At 53.6% G+C, this 20,773-nt stretch overlaps 7 protein-coding genes across 7 annotated transcripts; 3 read left to right on the top strand and 4 right to left on the bottom strand.

Moving 5' to 3' along the window:
* Nucleotides 1-155: 155 nt before the first annotated feature.
* On the top strand, nt 156-2,838 carry J4E88_003170 (uncharacterized protein; the record flags this gene model as incomplete). Its single annotated transcript, XM_049396823.1, has 5 exons — nt 156-320; nt 398-495; nt 546-759; nt 807-1,664; nt 1,711-2,838. 5 exons carry the CDS (start codon nt 156-158, stop codon nt 2,836-2,838), a joined length of 2,463 nt encoding a protein of 820 aa, XP_049257165.1.
* A 578-nt stretch (nt 2,839-3,416) lies between these two features.
* Nucleotides 3,417-4,685, bottom strand: J4E88_003169 (uncharacterized protein; the record flags this gene model as incomplete). Its single annotated transcript, XM_049396822.1, has 2 exons — nt 3,417-3,595; nt 3,908-4,685. The coding sequence occupies 2 exons, from the start codon at nt 4,683-4,685 to the stop codon at nt 3,417-3,419; spliced, it is 957 nt and encodes a 318-aa protein (XP_049257164.1).
* A 2,158-nt stretch (nt 4,686-6,843) lies between these two features.
* Nucleotides 6,844-8,038, top strand: J4E88_003168 (uncharacterized protein; the record flags this gene model as incomplete). Its single annotated transcript, XM_049396821.1, has 3 exons — nt 6,844-6,849; nt 6,963-7,121; nt 7,202-8,038. 3 exons carry the CDS (start codon nt 6,844-6,846, stop codon nt 8,036-8,038), a joined length of 1,002 nt encoding a protein of 333 aa, XP_049257163.1.
* Nucleotides 8,039-8,655: 617 nt separating this feature from the next.
* Nucleotides 8,656-11,829, bottom strand: J4E88_003167 (uncharacterized protein; the record flags this gene model as incomplete). The annotated part of the gene is made up of 4 exons (XM_049396820.1): nt 8,656-8,754; nt 8,812-8,881; nt 8,933-11,774; nt 11,826-11,829. The coding sequence occupies 4 exons, from the start codon at nt 11,827-11,829 to the stop codon at nt 8,656-8,658; spliced, it is 3,015 nt and encodes a 1,004-aa protein (XP_049257162.1).
* A 792-nt stretch (nt 11,830-12,621) lies between these two features.
* J4E88_003166 (uncharacterized protein) lies at nt 12,622-15,492 on the bottom strand (the record flags this gene model as incomplete). The annotated part of the gene is made up of 5 exons (XM_049396819.1): nt 12,622-13,365; nt 13,466-13,642; nt 13,755-14,246; nt 14,845-15,155; nt 15,207-15,492. 5 exons carry the CDS (start codon nt 15,490-15,492, stop codon nt 12,622-12,624), a joined length of 2,010 nt encoding a protein of 669 aa, XP_049257161.1.
* A 1,344-nt stretch (nt 15,493-16,836) lies between these two features.
* Nucleotides 16,837-18,011, bottom strand: J4E88_003165 (uncharacterized protein; the record flags this gene model as incomplete). The annotated part of the gene is made up of 2 exons (XM_049396818.1): nt 16,837-17,006; nt 17,057-18,011. 2 exons carry the CDS (start codon nt 18,009-18,011, stop codon nt 16,837-16,839), a joined length of 1,125 nt encoding a protein of 374 aa, XP_049257160.1.
* An 883-nt stretch (nt 18,012-18,894) lies between these two features.
* J4E88_003164 (uncharacterized protein) lies at nt 18,895-20,564 on the top strand (the record flags this gene model as incomplete). Its single annotated transcript, XM_049396817.1, has 3 exons — nt 18,895-18,906; nt 19,016-20,399; nt 20,449-20,564. 3 exons carry the CDS (start codon nt 18,895-18,897, stop codon nt 20,562-20,564), a joined length of 1,512 nt encoding a protein of 503 aa, XP_049257159.1.
* Nucleotides 20,565-20,773: the final 209 nt, after the last annotated feature.

The following is a 20,773-nucleotide window of genomic DNA, read 5'->3' as shown; positions in this document are numbered from 1 at the left end:
CACTCGCATCATCGCCCTACCCACGAGCCCGCCGACACCACGACAGCATTACCCATCGCCATCTCACAACGCGCATTTGCTAGCCACCATTTCTGGCCTCTACACCATATCCACACGTAACTCACACGCGTCGCCGCACGCGAGGCACCGCAGCCATGCCGTCTCGAAAACGCGCCGCCGACGAAATGGAGGCCGAGGCGCCTGTTGAAGAGCCCAGCACACTGCAAAAACTGCGCAACATGTGGCAGTTTGCAAATCTGGCCCAGTACATCAGTCTCTTCGGTGACGCGGTCAAAATCGACAAGGACTTTGACATCGAGGTACATGCCCTTTGCGCCTGGCATCCCAGCCCGGCGCGCATATGTTTTACAAGGACCACGAGCTGACACACGTGCAGGAATTGGAATCCGAATGTCTCCAACCACAGCCATCCGACAAACTCGCACAAATTGGCCTAGCGCTGCTGAAGCACGTATCGTCACACAAGGGCTTGACGTAAGACCTGGCCATTGCGCATAGTCTCGATAGTACTGACATGATGGTAGACCCGAAATCTTCGATGAATACACCCGCCGACAGTATGTCGCGAAAGCGCCCGCCCGAAACCCCTTTGGCGAGGAAGAGGAGCCCAACAAGTTCCACGACTTCGACGTCTTCACCAAAATACGCGTCTTGCAACAACTTTCCGTATGGACGCTCAACAACCCGAACACAATAAGAGAGAAGATTGGAGCGACGGATAGCGAGCAGACACTATGGGTAAGCATCACTGGGATTGGTGCAGGGCAACGACTAACATGCCACAGCGTATGGAGCCCACGGGCTGGGACTCGCAAGAGCGATCGCTATTCGTTCTCGACGACAACCGCATGTACCGAATGACCGATCCACCACCTCCTCCCGAACCTACCAAAGCCAAGGCCAAATCCAAACCAAAGCCCAAGAAATCGAGAGGTTCAAGAGCCAGCAAGCGACAAAAGGCGTCCACTCCCGAACCCGAAGAAGCTGAGGAGGAGGAGCAAGCAACTGAAGAGCAACAGCCTCAAGAGCTTGACGACGGTCTCGGCGGCAAGAAGTGGGAGTGCATTTGCGTCACCTTGGAAGACTACCAGGAATACATGAGCAGCATCCGGAAGAGTCGCGATCCAAACGAAAAGGTTCTATACAAACGCCTTCAGGAAGACGTTATGCCTGTCATGGAGGGGCTGGCAGAGGAGCAAGCAAAGAAGCAGGCCCGCAAGATGAAGGAGTTGGAGAACATGCAGAAGCTTGCTACAGCGAAGCGCTCGTCCCGAATCTCGTCGCGACTCGAGAAACAGAAGGAGGTTGAAGAAGCCGAGGCTGCGGAACGTAAGAGGCAGGAAGAACTTGCCATGGCCAAGGCGGAGCAAGAGAAGCAAAAGAAGATGGAGGAGGCACAGGATTCTCGCAGGATGACTCGTGAGCAACGGCTGAAGGAGCGTGAGACGGCAAAGATTCTGAAAGAAGAGGAGCTGCGTAAATTGCAGGAGAACGAACAGAAGCTGGCCTCAAACAACGCCAGGCTATCGGAGCGGCACCTGAAAGCCATGATGAAGAAGCACGAGAGTGATCTCAAGAGGCTCAATGAGGAGGAAGATTGGTTCTTTGACTGCGAGAAGTGCGGCACTTATGGCTCCAACCTAGTAAGTTTCACTGCACAACGGCCATGCATTTCGCTAACTTTAGCAGAACGACAACACCCCACAAATATCGTGTGAGAAGTGCAATGTCTGGCAACACATGAAGTGCCATGACATCACAGAAGAACAGGCGGACGATTCGAAGTTTACGTTCGTTTGCACTGCCTGCAAGCGTAAGGAGGGAGAGGCGGATGAGCCGAAACTCCCTTCTCTCAAACTACGATTGACATCGCAGTCACCACGAAACCAAGCAGAAGCAAATGGCAACGGCCCCTCTATGTCAACGAACCTGTTTGACGCAGTACAACTACCACGGCCACAAGCTTTCCAGCCCTCCATGCATCCCGCCCAGCCATGGGTCGACGGCCCAAGTCTATCTCCCCGTGGTCAAGCTCTAGGTCCACCTGGCATACAAAGATCGGAAGCTGCCTATGGATCACCCACTAAAGGCGCGAATGGTAGCATGTCATCGCCGATACGATCTCACTTCTCATCTCCTGGGCACAGAACTGGCAACGGTCCAACATCGTCACCTCCACCGTACAACCTCGAACGGATACCGAGCAGCCCAACAAAAAGCTTCCACATGCCACAACCACAGCAGAACGGTAGCTCTTTCGGCGGTCCCAACCCCTTCAACTCGAATCCATTCGGCCCACCGCAACCCGCAGCACCGTATGTGCGGAGCTTCAGTCGTCCAGCATCAGCAGCAGGCCCAGGCGGCTCACCAGTAAAGCACTCACCAGCCGCCTCCCCCCGTCCAACCAACGGCCTACCACCAAGCTTCAACTTCAACAGCCCGCACTCCTCCTTCCCACCCAGCTCCGCCAACCGCCCCTCCTTCTCCCCGACCAAACACAGTTCGCCCGCGCCCCTCCCAGCAAACATGTCCTCCCCGGCCCCAGCACCAATGCGCATAGCTCCATCACCATCGTCCCAAATGCCCGCGCAGATGCTCCCAGACCCCATTCCCGCGCCCTCAAAACATGACGCCATGCGCCCGGTATCAAGCCACCAAATGTCCGAGACGCCTATCTTCCCGCCCGTCAAGAGCCTGGAACCGCTTTCCAGTCCGACCATCCTTGATCCGCCCGTCAAGAAGTCGAGTCCGGCGCCGAATAGGATTCTTGACGTAACAAATGGCTCGAACGGATACGACCATGGAAGCAGTCAGTAGAGCTTTGATACACTGGACCCAGAGTGCAGGTCCTGCACTTTCTCTCATGGCCAAAAGGATAGGCCTCTTGTTTCAGCAAGGCTACGTCATCCCTTCGGACCCTATTTCCTTTTTGGCTGCTATCCCCTGTTTTTCTTTCAGCAACCGTTGCGGCGTTTTTGGGTATCAAGGGCAACACGTCAACTAGACATTTCATAACAAGTCTGGCTCAGGTCCATCTCTTGCATAATTAGGGTATATGGAGTGGGTGGGGTTGGGGCATGTCGACGGGACGATGTTTTTCTCTGGCAAGAAAGCATTAGTGTGGGTCATGAAAAGACGGTTGCATGCATGGAGTATTTTTGCTTGGTTTTGAGCGTGGTTTTCTTGTGGCTTATAGCTAAGTTTGGGTTTGGGCGATGGATTGATTGAAAGGCCCTTTTGTATTATTAGATGTACCATGGAGAATGGAAAATTGAGTATATTGTACAGTGAAATGTCCAGGTCATGTCATGCGTTATGGGGCGGTATGCGAAGGGTTGACTTGTGCAGTTCCTCTCACATCGCGAGTAAAAGATACATTCTGTCTTCTCACTAAACTATTCGTCCAAACGATACGACGTATTCGCTATATCAGTCGGTTTATAATAAGGCGTCTTCATGGGACACCAATCGTCGTCGCAGTCGTGTTCATCGCTATCCTCGTCTTCCTCATCGCCATATAACTCATCCCTCCTCCCGTTCATCTGATTACTGATGATGACCTGCTCGGCCAGTGCTTCAAGAAGCATATACCTATCTCCTCCACCATCGCCAACGCCATCCCCCGCACACCCCATCAAGCCCTCATATTCACCCCCAAGTTCATCAATAACCGCACGCATCTGCTCGCGGCTAACATATTTCCCCACAGCACCCCAATCGGACCCAGGTCTTTCCCCGTCTACTACAGGAAGACCTTTCCAAGCCTGCCGCAGCATCTGCACACAATAGTGGAAAAACACATAACACTCCCTCGGTCTACCCTCCCGACTAGAAACAGGAAATCCTACTTTCGACCCGTCGATATCGCGGAGTGGAACCGGCCTACGGGCATTTGTAAAGGAATTGATATCTTGCATCAGCCCACCCGTCTGTTCGGTCTCTCGGTTCTGCGTGAAGATCTTGAGTTTGTATTCTCTTGGTGTGGTGTTCTTCCACGTAGCGATTTTAGATGGGGAAGTCGGGGAGGAGATATCGGGAACAATGGCCATGATACCACTGTCGAAGCGTGCTCCCATGTAGTCTGGTAGGAGTAGGCCGTTGAATGAGGAGAAGAGGGAGGGAGTGGAGTCGATGTTGCTGGACCCGAAGAGTGCGGTGGCTAGGTCTGGGTTGGACTGAGAGGCGAAAACAGGCGTAGCTTCAAACCGCCGATAGCCTCCGTATTCGTAGGCCCCGGAGAAGATGTTCCAGAGGTAGCTCCAGTACATGTGATCGTATTTTTCCCTGGGATCCACCATTCCTTGGTCTGCGATGATGGAGTTTCTGAAACCGTGGGGCGCGAAGGTGGCTTCTACGTTGAACCGCGATGGAGGTATGGCAGAAACTGGTATGAGCGATTTCAGTATGCTGCTTTCTTCAGTCTCGACTGCTTCAGCTGCAGTAGCAGCACGTCGCTCATAGATCTTCCCCTTTAAATCCCAAGCCATCATACTCTCCCTGAACAACCGTGCCTTATCCGTTCTCATGAATTTGACTTCAGGTCCATGATCGTCGATATAGAAGGTACGATAGTCGTATTCAGCTCTTTCGAGTTGGTACAAGGACAACCATCGACCCAAAACTGCATAATCCATGGCTCTTTCCCAGTACTCTGCACTGGACATACTTGTGTGGTTTAGTTTGCCCCCCAGTTCCTTCATCTTGTCTCTGGCGGTCTCTATCCGCGTGGCATGCTTTTCTGATTCTTTCTTCCAGGCTTTTGAGATTCTCGAAGAGCGAGACGAAGACGAAGACATGATTGCTTGCGTGTGTGCGACTTTGGATTAAAAGAGGATGTATTAGTCTAAGGACATGGGCTACGAAATGTTTGCAGTTATATTTTGGTAGGAGCGTATGACTCTTTCGTAACGTGGTCGTCGGTACCGAGAAGAACTGGGCATGAACCTGAACCATGGAACGAGTCAACATATCTGACACTTATCCAGTCTCAGTAACACACACAGCGATATCTTGTCACTCTTATGATGATCATAAAAGGGGAGGAATGTCGTGTTCTCCCAGCTGCGTGACGTCATCTTGTTCACTTTGGAGAGGAAAGAGCATAGCGTTGATCAACAACCCTTCTAAGCCTCCCGAGGTCTTCTGCCTTCTTTGTACAGACATAACCTGCGCAATCGTCCCTACACGGCGATCAGTTCCATATTATTGATGACCACGTATGATTGGACGCGAAAACTTGAAAGATCGCACGTTGCATGACTGCATCTCCTCCCCGCACCTGCCATCCGGATGTCGCGACGCACCTGGACTTCCCCACCAATCGAGCCACGCTACCTTCGATGAAGGACATGTGCGCTAAAAGAGATACTGGGCATCTAGGGTGCGCTTGAGATGCTATAGTATGGCATAGCTACGTTGCGCCTAGGCATTATTCAGGTATTGACATGCCTTCGCAACGCCCACAGGCTGCTGTGGACCTTTCCGCATATTGGCCTTCCAATATGTATGGTATCGGAATTGGCGATGCTGGGATCTTTGTCATTGACCATTTCCCAATTGTGGTGGTGGCTGGCTGAATGATGGTCACTTCGGCAGACTTCACGATAAGTATGCATTGAGGCATTGGACACATACGTGGCACCACATCAACGCCTAGGAGTCCAGGCGAGCCTTTTTCGTGAAGTTGTATAGATGCAAGTGCTCATTTGCTGGGTCTGCTGACAGCGTTGTGACTGACTAGGATTAGAACAGGAATGAGGGGTAGTCGCAAGGCTGTATGCATAGCAGAAAAATTGTTGGTAAAGTTGCTTTCTCGTTTTATTCCCTCACTCATCTGTCTTCTAGAGATCAGGAGTCGATCGTGATTAACGCCTTTCGCTCCACAACAACACTCGTACGATGGGTGAGAAGAAGCTGATTGCGAACCCGCCTATGAAAATATTTGTCTTCTGCGATGGAACAGGACAGAACGCGGTTCGAAACAAAGAACCTACGCAGGACACGAATGTTCATCGATTCAGGCAATGTGTGCCCGAGTCAGCTTTTGTGAAACACATATATCAATCGGGTGCAGGGACCCATGCGCCTGAGGGTACCAGTGCGATCAGCTTTGCCAGTATAGCAGATTTGGGTGACAAAGCTACAGGCAAAGGTGGGTGGATTTAGGATTTCCTTTCATAGTTATAAGTTTTGCGTCTCGAAACAACAATTAACATAACCCTGCAGATCTTCACTCTATCATCCAGACGTTGTACAAGGAGCTTTGCGAAAAGTACGAGAAAAATCGAGACGCAGAGATTCACTTGATCGGGTTCTCAAGAGGTGCCTTTGCGGTTCGTTGTCTGGCCTGTCTGATCGATAAGATAGGCTTGCTCAAAGCAAACTACCGGACGAAGTACTACCCGCATGTTTATGATATCTGGCAATCACAGGACGAAAGCAGGTTCAACAAATGGGCCACGGGAAAGGGGTGGTACCAGTCCATTTATCCAGTGCGAATCGCCAGCTGTGGGGTCTGGGATACCGTGTCCACCATCATACAATCGCCGGCCCTTTCGTTCGTGAGTGATTGGATTCCCAGCAATCTGAATTTCGCGTTCCAGGCGCTAGCACTTCATGAGAGAAGGGAGTTGTATAACCCGCTCCTTTGGAAACACAAACCAGGCGGCAGGACCTGCATTCGCCAGTGCTGGTTTGCTGGGGATCACTCTGACAATGGGGGCAGCTGGTACGATTGTGGACTGGCAAATTTGACGTTGATCTGGATGTTGGCTCAGTATAAGAAAAATTTCACTGGTGACTTCATCGATTGCGACCGCTTATATGAGCGTCTTTGTCCACCCGGTGCTGGATGGCCCTCGCTAAGTCACACGCTAAGTCAGGGTATGTGCTCCGAAGGTGCGCGCAAGCTAGGCGATGACATTGTTGACGTTCGTCTATAGGTAATGTGCATCGCTCTTGGGGCCGAGCGAAAGTATGGCAAGGCAAGCAAGCTCGAGAACATCTTCTGGGACAAGATTCTGGAAAAGACGGGAACGATTCAGTCCCACTGTACCAACAACAGAGAATACACTTCACGGTTCGCCTCTTCCTCGCTAAGGGTCGGCAAGAGGTTACAGAACGCACTTGCCTAGTCACAGCTGGCTCTACCAAACCTACACATCCTGATGACGCTAATCAGCGGTCTGTGGCCTGGGTGCTGGAGAAGACAGGGAAAAACGAGCGAGGGAAAGGAGGAGACAAGGGACAGAAGAAGAACGAGGGGAAGGCTAAGGAGAAGAATGAGAGAAAGGCTGACAAGAATGAGGGAAAGGCTGAGAAGAATGATGGGAAGGTTAAGGAGAAGAATAAGGAAAAGGCTGAGAAGAAGAATGATGGAAATACTGCGAAGAAGGGCGAGAGAAATACTGAGAAGAAGGGTGAGGATGCGAATGAAAAGAAAAGCGAGGAAAAGAGTGAGAAGAAGGGCGAGGAAAAAAGAAAAAAGAATCACGAGGATATCCTAACCATTGTAGAGGATGAAACGACCGAGTGGGAAAACGACATCATCTTCGAATGGACCAAGAAAGCGCAGAAGCTGGTTAAGAAAGATGTCCACAACATCTTTCAGGAGGGTGTCGAGCTACATGGGATGACCGTCGGCCATCTCGTTCGTGGACTCAAGAACGCCGGCAATATTCCCAGCCTCACCGTCGAGCAACTCCGTCGTAAAGACAAAGATCTTACTGTCGAGAAGGCGTGCAAAATCATCATCGACCAGGCGTGGGAATGCAGCCTAGAGCACTTTCTCCGTGAGAACAAGAACCAAGGGACTTGCAAAGCAGCAAAAAGGGTTCACTACATTCCGCCCAAGAACGTTGTCGTGGGATTTCGTAAAAGGAGCTCATCGGAAGGACCAACACCAACGGGAACAATGGTCGGATCTGATGAACGGAATGAACCGCGAAGGCGATCATTCGACCCATCCAGAGACGTGGAATCGTTCGAAGATCAAACGATCCATAGTGAAGCACCCTAGGGTAGCTCGGCTTAGGCTGTATCCACAAGGCTGAAAGGTGTTGACCGTATTGTTTGATTCACGGTTAAGACCTGTTGTGTTTTCGAAGCACAGATCAGTAGCAGCTTCTTTTGTGATATGTCGTTACTACCTTGTACGAGAAGAAAAGACTGAACTGAACGGGTCTGCAGGCTACGTTACGACAAAAACTTGCAAGAATGAATAGAGTGCGCCTTTGACTCAGACTGCGGTCTGGTCCTGGTTCGTGCAAACTTGCAAGGTGAGTAAGCCAACGTCAACGTAGGCTCTAGGGTGTTCGGTTTTTTCCTAGGTTAGCATTTTATGGCCTCTAGGGCTTTACTCGATCATTGCGGTAGTTAGTACACACCAACGAATACCACGATTTTCTCATGTCTCCACCAACCATCACGCACAATTTCAACGTGACTTGTAAGCATAATTCTCATATTACAACTCCCCAACTACCTTTATGCTACCCAGAAAACGCCCAAACAGCGCCGTTCCCCATACCCAAAACACCAATGTATGCGAACAATATGCAAACACGCTCAACAGTAGATTGTCACGCACAACAGCACAACAGCAGCAGCAAAGAGACACAGCCAAAGTCGCCGCGATCAAGCCTTCAACCTCCTCTCCTCACACCTAACACAAACCGGATCCTGACTCTCTCCGCGAAGGAAATACCTCCCATCTTCAAAAGGACCAGAGCAGCACTATTTCTTACGTTAGCAAACTGACCCAATAGGCGGAAAGACGGGAGATAAACTTACCACGCAAACAAAGCACCCAACATGCCACTCCGCCCCCAGTGCCTTGACAACCGTATCGGTAACCGGTTTCCTACACCCCTTACACTTCGTGCTATACCGATGCGTATGACAATTAACACACCAAGCATACCCATCCTTCTCCACAAACGGCGTGTTGCTATCAAACGGATCGCCACACTGGGCACAGAAAAAGTGACCCGCATGCCACTCGGCGCCACAAGCCACAATAACCTCACCTTCAATAGGCGTCTTGCAGCTCTTGCAGCGGGGCGAAAACAGCTCGTGGAAGTCGAGGTGGCAGTAGAAGCGGGGCGTTTCGTCTGTGCCGTCGTCGTGCTCGAGGCGCGCCATGGAGTCTGCGGTGGGGTGCGAGGGCAGGTACGGGATGTCGGCGCCGGAGAGGCGGGCGCGGATGCGCGAGACGCGTTCGGCGTGTTTGTTGGAGGGTTCTGGGTAGAAGGCTACGCATTCGAGGTGCTCGCCGCATTGGTAGCAGGCGAAGCATTCCGGGTGGAAGCGCGCGCCAGAGGCGGAGACGATGCGGCCGGCGATGGGGAGGGCGCATTGGGCGCAGAGAGCGCCGGTGCGGACGGTGGTTGGGGTCCAGTGGGTGCGAGGGGTGGCTGTGCCGTTGTAGCTGTGAGACTTGTTTTGGGCGTTTGGAACTGGCAGTGGTCGTGTTGACGCGGCTGGGCCGAAGCCTTTGGGTGTGTTGACGTTGATCGAAGGCACTGAAGGGCTGACGTTGATCGAAGGTACATTGCTATTGCGTCCTCGAGTCGGAGCTGGGGTCTCATTGACGGATATGGTCGGAATGTCGGGAGTCACGTTGATAGATGGTGCAGTCGCTCCCCTTCTCAGCGCGGGCGTCTCGCTCACAGAGATGCTGGGAATTGGTGGAGCGTTGCCTCTTGATCCACGGTTTGGCGCCGGTGATTCGCTAACGGATATCGAAGGGACTTCCGGTGTTACAGAGATTGAAGGTGTTGTAGAGCCTCGTCTCGGTGCTGGAGTCTCGCTGACTGATATGCTGGGAATAGGCGGCGTAGCACTCGTTGGCGGAACGTAGGGGCCACGGTTGAACATATTCTTCCTGGCCGAAATCGACGGGGTCTCGGACACGGAAATAGAAGGAACTGGCGGCGCTGGTGTCGTCCTCGAACGCGCAGGCGCTGAGTCAGATACATTGATACTAGGCAGAGGAGCAGCAGAAGGACGAGTTGGTATATTGGCTTTCCTTAGCGAGCTGGTGAGCGGCAGAGGTCTCGTTTGGGCTGGAGGGTCCTCGTAGATGTTGATGGTAGGTTTGTTTTTTAGGTTGAACCGTCCGGGTGCGGGCGCGGAACCAGACGAGCTGTTAGCCTCTGGAGCCACAGGCGGTCTTGGAGTTGTGCTTCGTTCTGGTACGTCCGGTGCGAGGCTGGTTTTAGGCTCGGAAGGAACGTTGATCTCTGGAACTTGCGGTCTTGGGGTGATGTTTCGTTTGGGCACTTCTGGTGCGAGACTGATAGTAGGTACGACAGGCTCAGTTGCGGCGTGCTCCAGTGGCGGTGGGCCAGACTTGGTTGTATTTAAAGGTTTTGGTGTCAGATCAGGTGCGGCCGAGATCTCTTCCTTCATCTCGATCACATTCCAGTTTTTCTGGAAAGAAACGATCGGTCGCCCTGGGGCATCTGAGACCGCGGTAGGAGTAGGTAGCTTTGCACTACGGTCCTTCAGACGAAAGCCTGTGGCAGCACGTAGCTCGTCGCTCCTGATCTCCTTGCCATCCTTCATCTTCACCTCCGGAACATTCTCCACGTCCGCCTTGACATCTTCTGCTGGCTTCGATTCTGCCGAGTTCAGGGTATACGCTGCGTTTCTCGATTGGGTCGGTGGGTTTTTCTGTATCTCGTAGCGGTCGAAGCGTTTCGTCGCAATGGCAGGATCCGTGCTGGACCTCACCAGTGGGTTCCCCTTGATCGATTGGAAACGCATAAAGGGATTGCGCCGTATGCCTAGTGGTAGTTTCTCGGTCTTGGGTGGTTCGGCGGCGGGGGTGGGTTTAGGAGCAGGCGGTGCTTCCTCTTCGGGTTCTTCGTATATCTGGTCGTTCGGGTTGGAGAAAAGACTCCCGCTGATGGTTCGACGGGGTCCGCTGCTTCTTCGTCGTTGTTTGAAGTCTGGGAGGTCTGAGATGGCTTTGGCTAATGCTGGAGACTCGCCGTTCTTACCCTTGATAATGTCAAAGCTGCTCTTGGTAGGTGACGCGGTTCCAGCAGCTGATGTATCGGCATCGCCTGCACGGCCGTTGCTCTGCAAGCTGCTACTCCGGCTCCCTGACGCGGCACTCCCCATCGAATGTCGCTTCCGCAGTTTAGAATTGGCCCGTTGCAGATCCTGATCCTTCGGCTCGACGCTCCGACTCCTCTGCGCGCTGTTCTTTCTGGCCAGACCCGGGTATGCATACGGTTTGGTCGGACTGGCCGCGGCGGCATGGGGATTGCAATGCTTCCAGACCAATTCGACGGCTTCGTCTCGTGCAGCCTCGAATATCTTGCCCTCCTCCTTTGCAAGTTCCAAGTCCTCCATGGCCACGCGTATAGCCCGTGCCTCGTCCTGCTCTGCCTGGCGCTGTTCCCTCTCGCGGTATTGCACGCTGGGTGTGCGCGATCGTGACGAAGACCGTGATGTCTCCCGCCCGCGTGGTGGCTGTACTAGTGGCCTTCCAACCTTGGCTACGACTTCATCTAGGCTCGCTTTGGAGGTTGTTCGGGTGTGCGACTTCGGTTCGTGGGAGGAGGCGGGACGTGCATCGGCGTCGACGACAGGGTCTGTGAAGGTACGCTGTAGGGAGGATATGCCAGTCGAGTCGGACATTCGGTTGTTGGATCTATTCGACCATGTGTTGAAGTGTGCAGGAGCAGGTCGAGCTCCGGTGGGACGAGCGGGGCGGTTTGTGCGAAGGTCTTGAAGATAGCTCTCTATGCCAATCGTCAGTATGGCAGGTGCGAAGGCGTCGCTATAGTTCTTACTCATTTGGGACGGCGAATAGTAGGCTCCAGGCCCTGGTGACGCAGCACCTTCCCTCTCCTTCGACGTGAACATTGCGAATATACGTCGGCCTCGGTGTTTACTGCTCTGTTTGCTGTGCGATTGTCGGTGCACCAGTCGTGAGTGCCAGCTTTTCTGCCCAGAGAAACAGGGATAGAGAACGATATGTGAAGAAGTGAAGATTGATTGTACGACCCGACGCAGCGAAAAAGCGGTGGTGATGTGGTTGCGATGCTGCACGTAGCTTCTCGATCCGGTTGCCCAGCAACTGCAGGTGTGACGCAGACCGCCCCCATCCCTGCAAGCCTCATTATCCCCGGATCTTCAGGGTCCTTTCATCGAGAGCATGGCTAAGTATCGATTGCAATCGATATGATATGTTAGCTTCAAAAACAACGAGTTCGCCTCCATAATGACATCTGTCAACGCGTTCGCAATTTCGATCCGAGGTGGTTCCGTCGATGTACATGTCTAGCCGCGTGCACGGATCCGGGGGAATGTCACAAGGACCCAGGATGATACCTGGGTATGCCAGCTGCAGTGTTGTTTTTACATGATAGTATACAACGTTCGTTCTATCCGCCCTCTATAATGCGTAGGTAGCACTACGTCATCTAAAACCGTCGGCAAGCGATTACCAGAAAGCACGCGAAGCCAATGTGCGCGTGACCTAAAAGTCAAGCCCACCCATGCTATCAGCCCTAACACCAAATCCAATCCAAGCGAAAGTGGGTATCCTGCTATTTCAATGTACACATCCCCAAACAACGAATCTCATCATACTCCAGCAGCATTCGGTTGATTCTCATGCCCAGGGCCAACTGAATCCCATCCCATCGTGACGCTTTCCAACATCGAATCCCAGGACGCGTCTGCCATGGGCGTCAGGCCTGTCCCCGCGTTCAACGCTGCGTATTCCCATTCGTTACCCATTACGAAGCCATCAGTATAAGCTTCGTTGCCCATGTTTCTAGGTAGATTGAAGCCATTTGTAGGAAATGTTCCTCCATTAGCTGCGAGGTCTGGGAAGACGCTGCCAGAGCCTGGCCCCGTCATCTTTGGAGATGCCCGGTATGGCATGTTGTGTTCGATTGGTTGGCCTGGTGAGTAAGAAGAATGTGACGTCGAGCCTCCTCTTGACTGTGAGCTTATTGTGGCGGGGCTGGGCTGATCGACACCCCTATCGCCTCCGGAGAGGTCCATCTCGTTGTCCTGGAAAGTAAAGCCGCCGGAGGGCGCGAAGGCTTGAGCTGCAGTACTCCCGAAGCCTCTGTTTGAATCAAATTGAGAGGGTAAGAAGGTCGCATTGTGCGCGTTCATGTCGATACTGTCGATATTGTGCAGTTGGAATGGCGGAGCAGGGGCGCTGCTCGAGTATTGCGTATTGGAAGTCGATGCCGATGTGGTTGGAATGCCGTTCCCGAACGTACTGGGGGGTGCGGCAGGTTGATTCGGTTCGCGTATATTGATTAACGGACTGCAGGCGATTTGCGGATCAGAATGGATCGAAATGATGGTAGGCTATGGGTCAGGAATTAGTAACTTACTTGGGATAACTCTGACTTAATCGACTCCCAATCGTATCACTGAGTCCCTGGAGAACCTCTGGGGTTTGACTCACTTTGCGCGTGGGCTGTGTGTATGGCTGATGACGCATGCCCTGCAGACCTGCACCCTCTAGATCAAGATCTAATTGCACCAAGAACGACTCTGTGAGTGGGTTCTTCCGTCGAAGAGCTTCCATCGCCTGTAAGAGGAATTGTAACGAGGATTTCATCTGTTGGTCTTTCGGCCGCGTCTTCAGGTATTGGACGAATACCCTTGCTGCTACGTAAACACAGAAAGATATAAAAGGATTCATCTGCCCAAATCAGTAAACGCCAATCGTCGGCCGTTACCAAAAGACTTACTGAACCGAGGTCCATATGACTGATCATCCGCATGATGGAAGCAATCTCGGCTGCTGCTGTTACGCAACGAATCTTGCTTTCATTGCTGACGCTTGCTGGTAGCCGGAATTTGTCTGCTTTGAAGATGGCTGCTTGGTGAAGACATATTGCCGACGTATGTATGCACATGTTCGTGAACACTACGTTGGGTTCGGCTATACCGGATGGCAGGCGGATGCTATCCGGCAGGCTCAGCGAGGTCTGCAGAAGTATACGCTCGATGCTTCGATGTCGATTCCAGAATCCGCCATTGATATCGTTCTCGTTGTCATCTGACAGTGGTCGATGTAAATGAAGCAGATTACGGCCAAACATTGCAGCTGTAAGGACGATACCGCCAAGTGGTTGAAGGTTTTGCACGCCATTAGGATTGAGTAATTGGTCCAGTGATCCAGTATCCATGGGCTTACTCTTGTCGAACGCTTCTTCGCTTGCTGGCAGGTTTGTCATGATCTAAGAAAACAGTCAGGCTTTGCAGTAGTATGAGCACGAGAGGTGTGTCCTTACGTCTTTCTCATCGTAGGTCATGGGCCAGCCAGTTCCAATACTCGCGTATCGATCAATGCAAAAGGTTAGCCAAAAGGTTCTCCGCCGTTCCTCACGCTCGGTCCAATCCTTGGGTGGAGCCAAGCATTGCTTTACATCTAGTCCAACTCCGTCCAGGCGATGCAGCTGCATCATCTGGGCTAGTCTTGAACCTCTCCCGGATGACATCCAGGCTCTTGGGAAGTACATCTGTCTGAACTCGTACGTAGCCATCAAAACCCATGTCTGGCAATGCGCAAGGGTGATGGTCGACTCTCCGTGGCCTCTCATTTCATCCATCTGCGCATATTTCCTAGCACGTTGGTAGAAATGTTCTTGTAACGCCTCATACTTGTCTGTGATGGAAGCAGCTAGGGTCCACATGATATATCGCAGACAAACCGGCGGTCGCATATGAGGAGCCAGGTTCAGAGCGGCCATGAACCGTGGTCTGTGTATGACGGGCATTGAGAGATGGATCTTGGCGAAATATATTTGATATCTGGCAAAATGTCAGCGAAATCACCGTGCTACAGGCAGGATTCGGCTCGTACAAATCGTCCTGGATTTCTTGAGGAGGTAGAGGTTCCTCGAGCCCAAGCCCAATCATCTCCCACGAGGTGTCCTCCGCATCATTTCCGCTTGTACCGGTATTTTGGAATGGGCTTGCACCAGTAATTCTCGACTGAGTATTGCCTGCTGTATTGGGAACATTTGTAGAATTCGGCAGCGATTGACTTATGGTATTCGCAACGTATGTGGAAGCGGCGTCCTGGCGCGGGGCTTCCTTGCTCGGGTCGGTCGTGTCTTGGGTCTTGAGGAGGGTCTCGACTTGCTCTGTATCCCATGAGTCAGTACCATCCACCAGCAGAAGTATGCGCAACTTACGCAGCCGTTGTTCGAGCAGCTTGACGTAGCCGCGCTTGGGTCCACTTTTCTTGCGTACTTCGTCGTATGCGCAATCGTGGTTCAGACGTTTACAGGTCGAACATGTTGGCCGGGTGCCGTCGCATCGCAACTTCCGCTTCCTACACAGAACACAGGCAATTCTCTTGACCTTGCTTGATCCATCCTGTTGCGTTTCCTGACCGTTGGTAGCATTCTGGTCTTGCGCTTGTTGGGACAGGTCGTTGAAGAACGACTCGTCTGGCGATTCGGATCCGTTGGAAGCCATGTTGGCGAATCTTGCTGGTCTTTGGCAGTCCAGGAGGAGTCTTGGATCCACGTTGGCTCAGACGAACCGCCCCCGCGTAAGCACGGCTCAAACGGATGAGGGTCCTCTGTCAAGCCACGATTTCCGTTTGATTGCGAGATCTTAATCGAAGCTACGTCGGCAGTTTAACGGTCGCTCTAAGCGTCGGTGTCGGTGAAGAGCTCGGAGTCTCGAATGCGCGCGGGTAGGCACCAGCGGTTGATCAGCACTAAGAGCGCGTTATGCCTCTAAGGTGGGTGTAAGAGTAGGATGTTAGAAGTGCATGTGCTATTGGGTGTAGAACAGGCCATGGCTGAGCTACGCTCATGTACCTGGTCTCACCTGCAAGGCCGTCCGCGCAATGCGTGTTGCCTTAAGCGTGAGGTGATGTGCAACGTCGAGCATATGGACTAATTATGGCGGATCTCCCGAGTCTTGGGATTGCCAGCAAGGACCCCCTACCGTAAGTTCGTAGCTACATAGACGATTACTGATACAGAAAGTTTGCTCTTTAGGTCCTGATAGCTACTCTGGAGCCCATGGTGTCTCTTTGCGTGCCCTGTTGCGCATGTGGTTGTTTCGTGGCTGCAAGGTGCTGTATGCAGCTTCGCCAGAGCGGCATGGTGGGGCAGTAGTCCAGCCCAAGATGGGTCAAAATGCGACCGATCTACGCGCAGCGTCTTGTGTCATCAACCCAAACATGGAGACCAGGTGTCGGCCTGTCAACGGTCACACCAATAGTAATCAGGAATTCATGTACTTGAACGGTGCGCGCAGAGATAAGAATGGCCAAAGTTAGATAATGATGCCACCTACTGTTCATTACACGGCTTGATGAGCTCGTGGCAGGAGATCTGGTTCTGCCCAGGCCACAAGCAGCCAAGTGATCTATGCATGCCCAGGAAGCCGTGGTCGTGAGATTGCAGAAGAGCCGCAACGTCCAAAGTTCCGACCCCCGAGCTTGGACTCTGCTAAGTCTGCTTGGACTCTGCTGGCACACGTCAGGACCTCAGATGCGACCGAGAGAGTCCCCGAGCCTCGAATATTTGATGAAGGCGAAATTCGAGCAGATGATGCCGAATTGCTTGAACAGGGGATGCACGTTTGGTGGTGCGATGCGCATGATGGGGATTTCGGTGAAGCACTGGGGTAGTCAGACCAGCTGGAGTCTAGACAGCACAGCTAACTTTATGCATTTGCTGCTGCCGTGCAAAAATATCGAAACGCGACTGGGTGAGTACTGATGTATATTGGTAGACGGCATGGCATGCGACTACAGTATATGGTACAGCTCCATTTTGAGCATATAGTACACCGGGGACCACCCTACCTCGCCCTCCGCTTTCCTTGATTGCGGGGTTTATCTTGGACGAGGAAGGTGTGCTTGTTCCTCTTGTGCCTCGTCTTGTAACCTCCCTTTGCTGGAGTGCCCCACGGACTGACGGGGTGCACGTTACCCTTTGATTTACCACGACCACCACCGTGGGGATGATCAGCTGCGACATGTTAGAAGACTGCAACTGAAGTGAATGATTCAAGAACTGACCTGCGTTCATGGCGAGACCACGGACCTCTGGTCGCTTTCCGAGCCACCGTGAACGTCCGGCCTTTCCAAGTGATGTGAAGTGTGATTGCGGGTTGCTGGCAACGCCAATGGTGCAGCATGCGTCTGCGCTGACTTTGCGGATTTCACCGCTCATCAAGCGGATAATAACGTGCTTGATCTCTGAGTTGTTGCCCTTCTCCACCTCCTCCTTGTTCACGATGATGGCGTATGTACCGGCACTGCGGCAGAAGACACCTCCGCCTTTTGTCTTGGTACCAACGTTATATACCTGCGAACCGAGGGGCACCATGTGGATGGGAAGGCAGTTTCCACGTGCGGCTGTCTTCGCGGCCAGCATACCGGGATCGATACCGCCACCCATGCTGTCAATCAGGTCCTTGGGAATACCCGTCCTGTAGCTCTCGACCTCATCGCCCGCCCTCATGCCATCTGCGGCGATGATGTACGACTTCTCTCCAGTAGCCACGCGGGTGATGAGGGCCAGATGCGAGCTCCGGTTGGGGTCGTACTCTATCCGCTCCACCACATGCTTGCCGGGCAGGTATCGCTTGTAGTCGACGATGCGTATCCTCCTCTTGTGGCCACCACCTCTGTGCCTGACCGTGACCCGTCCTGTGTTGTTCCTTCCTCCGAGATGCTGCCCCTTCCGTTCGATGGTGAGCTTCAGGTGCGGTCGGCCCTTCCACAGGTGGTCGTTGACGGGTCGCTTGAGATGGCGCAGACCAGGCGTGCGAGGCTTGTATGTGCGCAGAGGGATAAACTTCTCCTTGCGCGAGCCTTCCTGTTTCAGTACTCCGGCGTCGGCAGCCACGGTAGGCTGTATCGCTGGGGGAGGTTTAAGGTCGATGGCCTGGACCTGTGCGTAGGTGCGGGCAGACAGCAGCGCCCGGCCCAGTCGCGAGGGCTGGAAACGACATATCCGCGGCTGCAGCATACCTGGGAGTGCAGCTGGGGACGCTGGATGCTTCACGCTGGTGCAATGGACGCCGGCTGGATGGCGTGCAGCTACTCGTCATGTCACGAATAATTCTCAAACCCGCCGCAATTGGCTAGGCCGGCCCGGGTGGGTCGGGCAGGCAGGGCGCGATGTCCCAGCAACAACGTGTGTCTGCTTCCTCGCCCACCACAACACGCTCGTCGTCTTCGCCATCTTTACGCTGCACCTGCCAGAACCCCCATCTCACAGCCCAGCTGCTCGCCCGCGACCCATCTTACTGCACGGGCAAAGTTTACGCGTTGGGGCCTGGTGTCATCTCTGGTAAGTCCACTGACGCGCCTGTGGGGCGTGCACTGTTGCCCTCTGCCAGCCTCGAATGCGATTTTGGCGCGTGGGACGTGGAAGCCAAGCTAGCCTGCCCTCGCTCAAAACACACAACATACCTCTCTTCCTACCCACAACACACCTTGGTGCACATCCTCTCTCGCCCTCCCCCATCCTCCACACTCCCTCTCACGATTAATTGCAGCTGGACCGTTACCCTGTCCACTCAATTACCACGCACCGAGCGCTCCAAGGGTTCGTCTCTCTCGCCCGTCACGTCACCGTCGCTGCCGCACCCCATCAGGCGTGTCAGTCCGGCCAGCTTTCGCGAGCATCAAGCGTGGTTCTGTATGCAACATCGCTGCATGCACACCGCGGCTCTTGATGCTCCCGCGTTGGCAGCCTCTACGCGCGCTTTTTCAAGCTTCACCGAGCTCTGCTGACACCTCAAAACAGTGTATCAAAACAAGTCCTACAGCCGCCATTCCACTCTCCAGATATACTCAGCACCTGGATACCTCTCTAGCCTTGATCAGCATACATAATATTGCTTGCAATGCCTCCCGCTGTACGTCGTCGCCCTTTCACCTGCTCTCACGTCATCTGCTCTCGTCCCATCTCCCATCGGCGCGAAGCAACACGTCCATCACCATTCACTCTACTAACGCGTGTCACAGGCTCGATCTCTCAGGCAGCGCGCCGTCACCAACGAGAACGATGAGAACGCGGCTACGACACGCTTGACGCGTGCAAAGGCCGCCAACCTCGGCGCCAACGAGTCTGCTGCCGACGTGCCCAAGAAGACTCTCCAGGCGAAGAAGTCCACTGCTACTCTAGGCGCGAACGGTGCTGCCACGCGTAAGCGTGCTGCCCTCGGTGACGTCAGCAATGTCACCAAGACCGACGGCCTCGGTGCTGTCGCGAAGGATGGAAAGAAGGTCCTGGCCACCAAGGGCGCAGTCTCCAAAGCAGCACAGCCCACCGGCATCAAGAAGCCATCGCGGGCCAACTCGACGCGTTCCATGTTAGAACCCAAGGAGAAGAACCTCGCGTCATCCGAGGTGAAGAAGCGCGGTGCCAGCGGCAACGGTATCGCCGGCCAACCAGCCAAGAAGCGAATGCAAATTACCAAGACCGTCAAGGAAGAGGACCCCGAGGAGGAGCTCAAGGAGGAAGATGAAGAGGAGGCTGAGAACGTCGTCCCAGAGGAGAACGTCACCGAGGAGAAGGACACCAAGGCTGCCAACGGCACCAAGAAGGAGCTCGAGCCCATCACAGAGGTCTTCTACAAGGGCCCAGACCTAGACAAGGAGGACGTCGACGACCCATTGATGGTTTCCGAGTACGTTGTTGAGATCTTTGAGTACCTCAAGGAGCTAGAGATTGCGACCATGGCCAACCCGGACTATATGGAGTCCCAGACTGAGCTTGAGTGGAAGATGCGCGGTATTCTCGTCGACTGGTTACTCGAAGTTCACACTCGCTTCCGCCTCCTCCCGGAGACTCTCTTCCTTGCTGTCAACATCATCGACCGCTTCCTCTCAGCCAAGATCGTCCAGCTTGACCGTCTTCAGTTGGTTGGTGTCACCGCCATGTTCATCGCGTCCAAGTACGAGGAGGTCCTGTCTCCCCACGTCCAGAACTTCCGTCACGTCGCCGATGATGGCTTCACCGAGGAGGAGATCCTCAGCGCCGAGCGTTTCGTCCTTGCTGCCCTCAACTACGACCTCAGCTACCCCAACCCCATGAACTTCCTTCGCCGGATATCAAAGGCCGACAACTACGACATCCAGACCCGCACACTGGGCAAGTACCTCCTCGAGATCGGCTGCCTGGACCACCGCTTCCTCGCCCACCCCCCCAGCCAAGTCGCTGCCGCTGCCATGTACCTTGCCCGCCTCGTCCTCGAGCGTGGCCCTTGGGACGAGACCCTCACACACTACGCCGGCTACAGCGAGGAGGAGATCCAGCCTGTCCTGCAGCTGATGATCGACTACCTCTCCAGCCCTGTCATCCACGAGGCCTTCTTTAAGAAGTATGCTAGCAAGAAGTTCTTGAAGGGTAAGTCATCGCATACTCCACTCTGTCGTTCACAACTAACATTCACCAGCATCCATCGTTCTACGCAAGTGGGCAAAGGACTACGTCGCTGCCTACGGTAACGCGCTCCAAGAAGAGGAGGAGGAGGCCGCCATTGTCCCCTCCAAGACCAAGAGCCAGCGCTAAGACTGTTCTCCTTCTTTAGGCACTCCCGGTCTTTGGCTCAGGAGTCGCAAAGCTATTCATTACCGCCATGCTCACTGAGCAGCGGATGACGATGTTCGGTTCGACCGGGAGCAAAATTTACGATTGCATCCAAGCCAACCCCTTCATGTTTACATCTTGGCTAATACCATCTTCCGGTCGGCGTTAATACATGGGATGCAAGTTGGTTG

This window comes from Alternaria novae-zelandiae (assembly GCF_023758075.1).
Source record: "Alternaria novae-zelandiae strain BMP 2774 chromosome Unknown scaffold_5, whole genome shotgun sequence".
NCBI lineage: Eukaryota > Fungi > Ascomycota > Dothideomycetes > Pleosporales > Pleosporaceae > Alternaria > Alternaria novae-zelandiae.
Note: the sequence above shows the minus strand (reverse complement) of the source record. Positions and strands in the feature narration are given on the sequence as shown.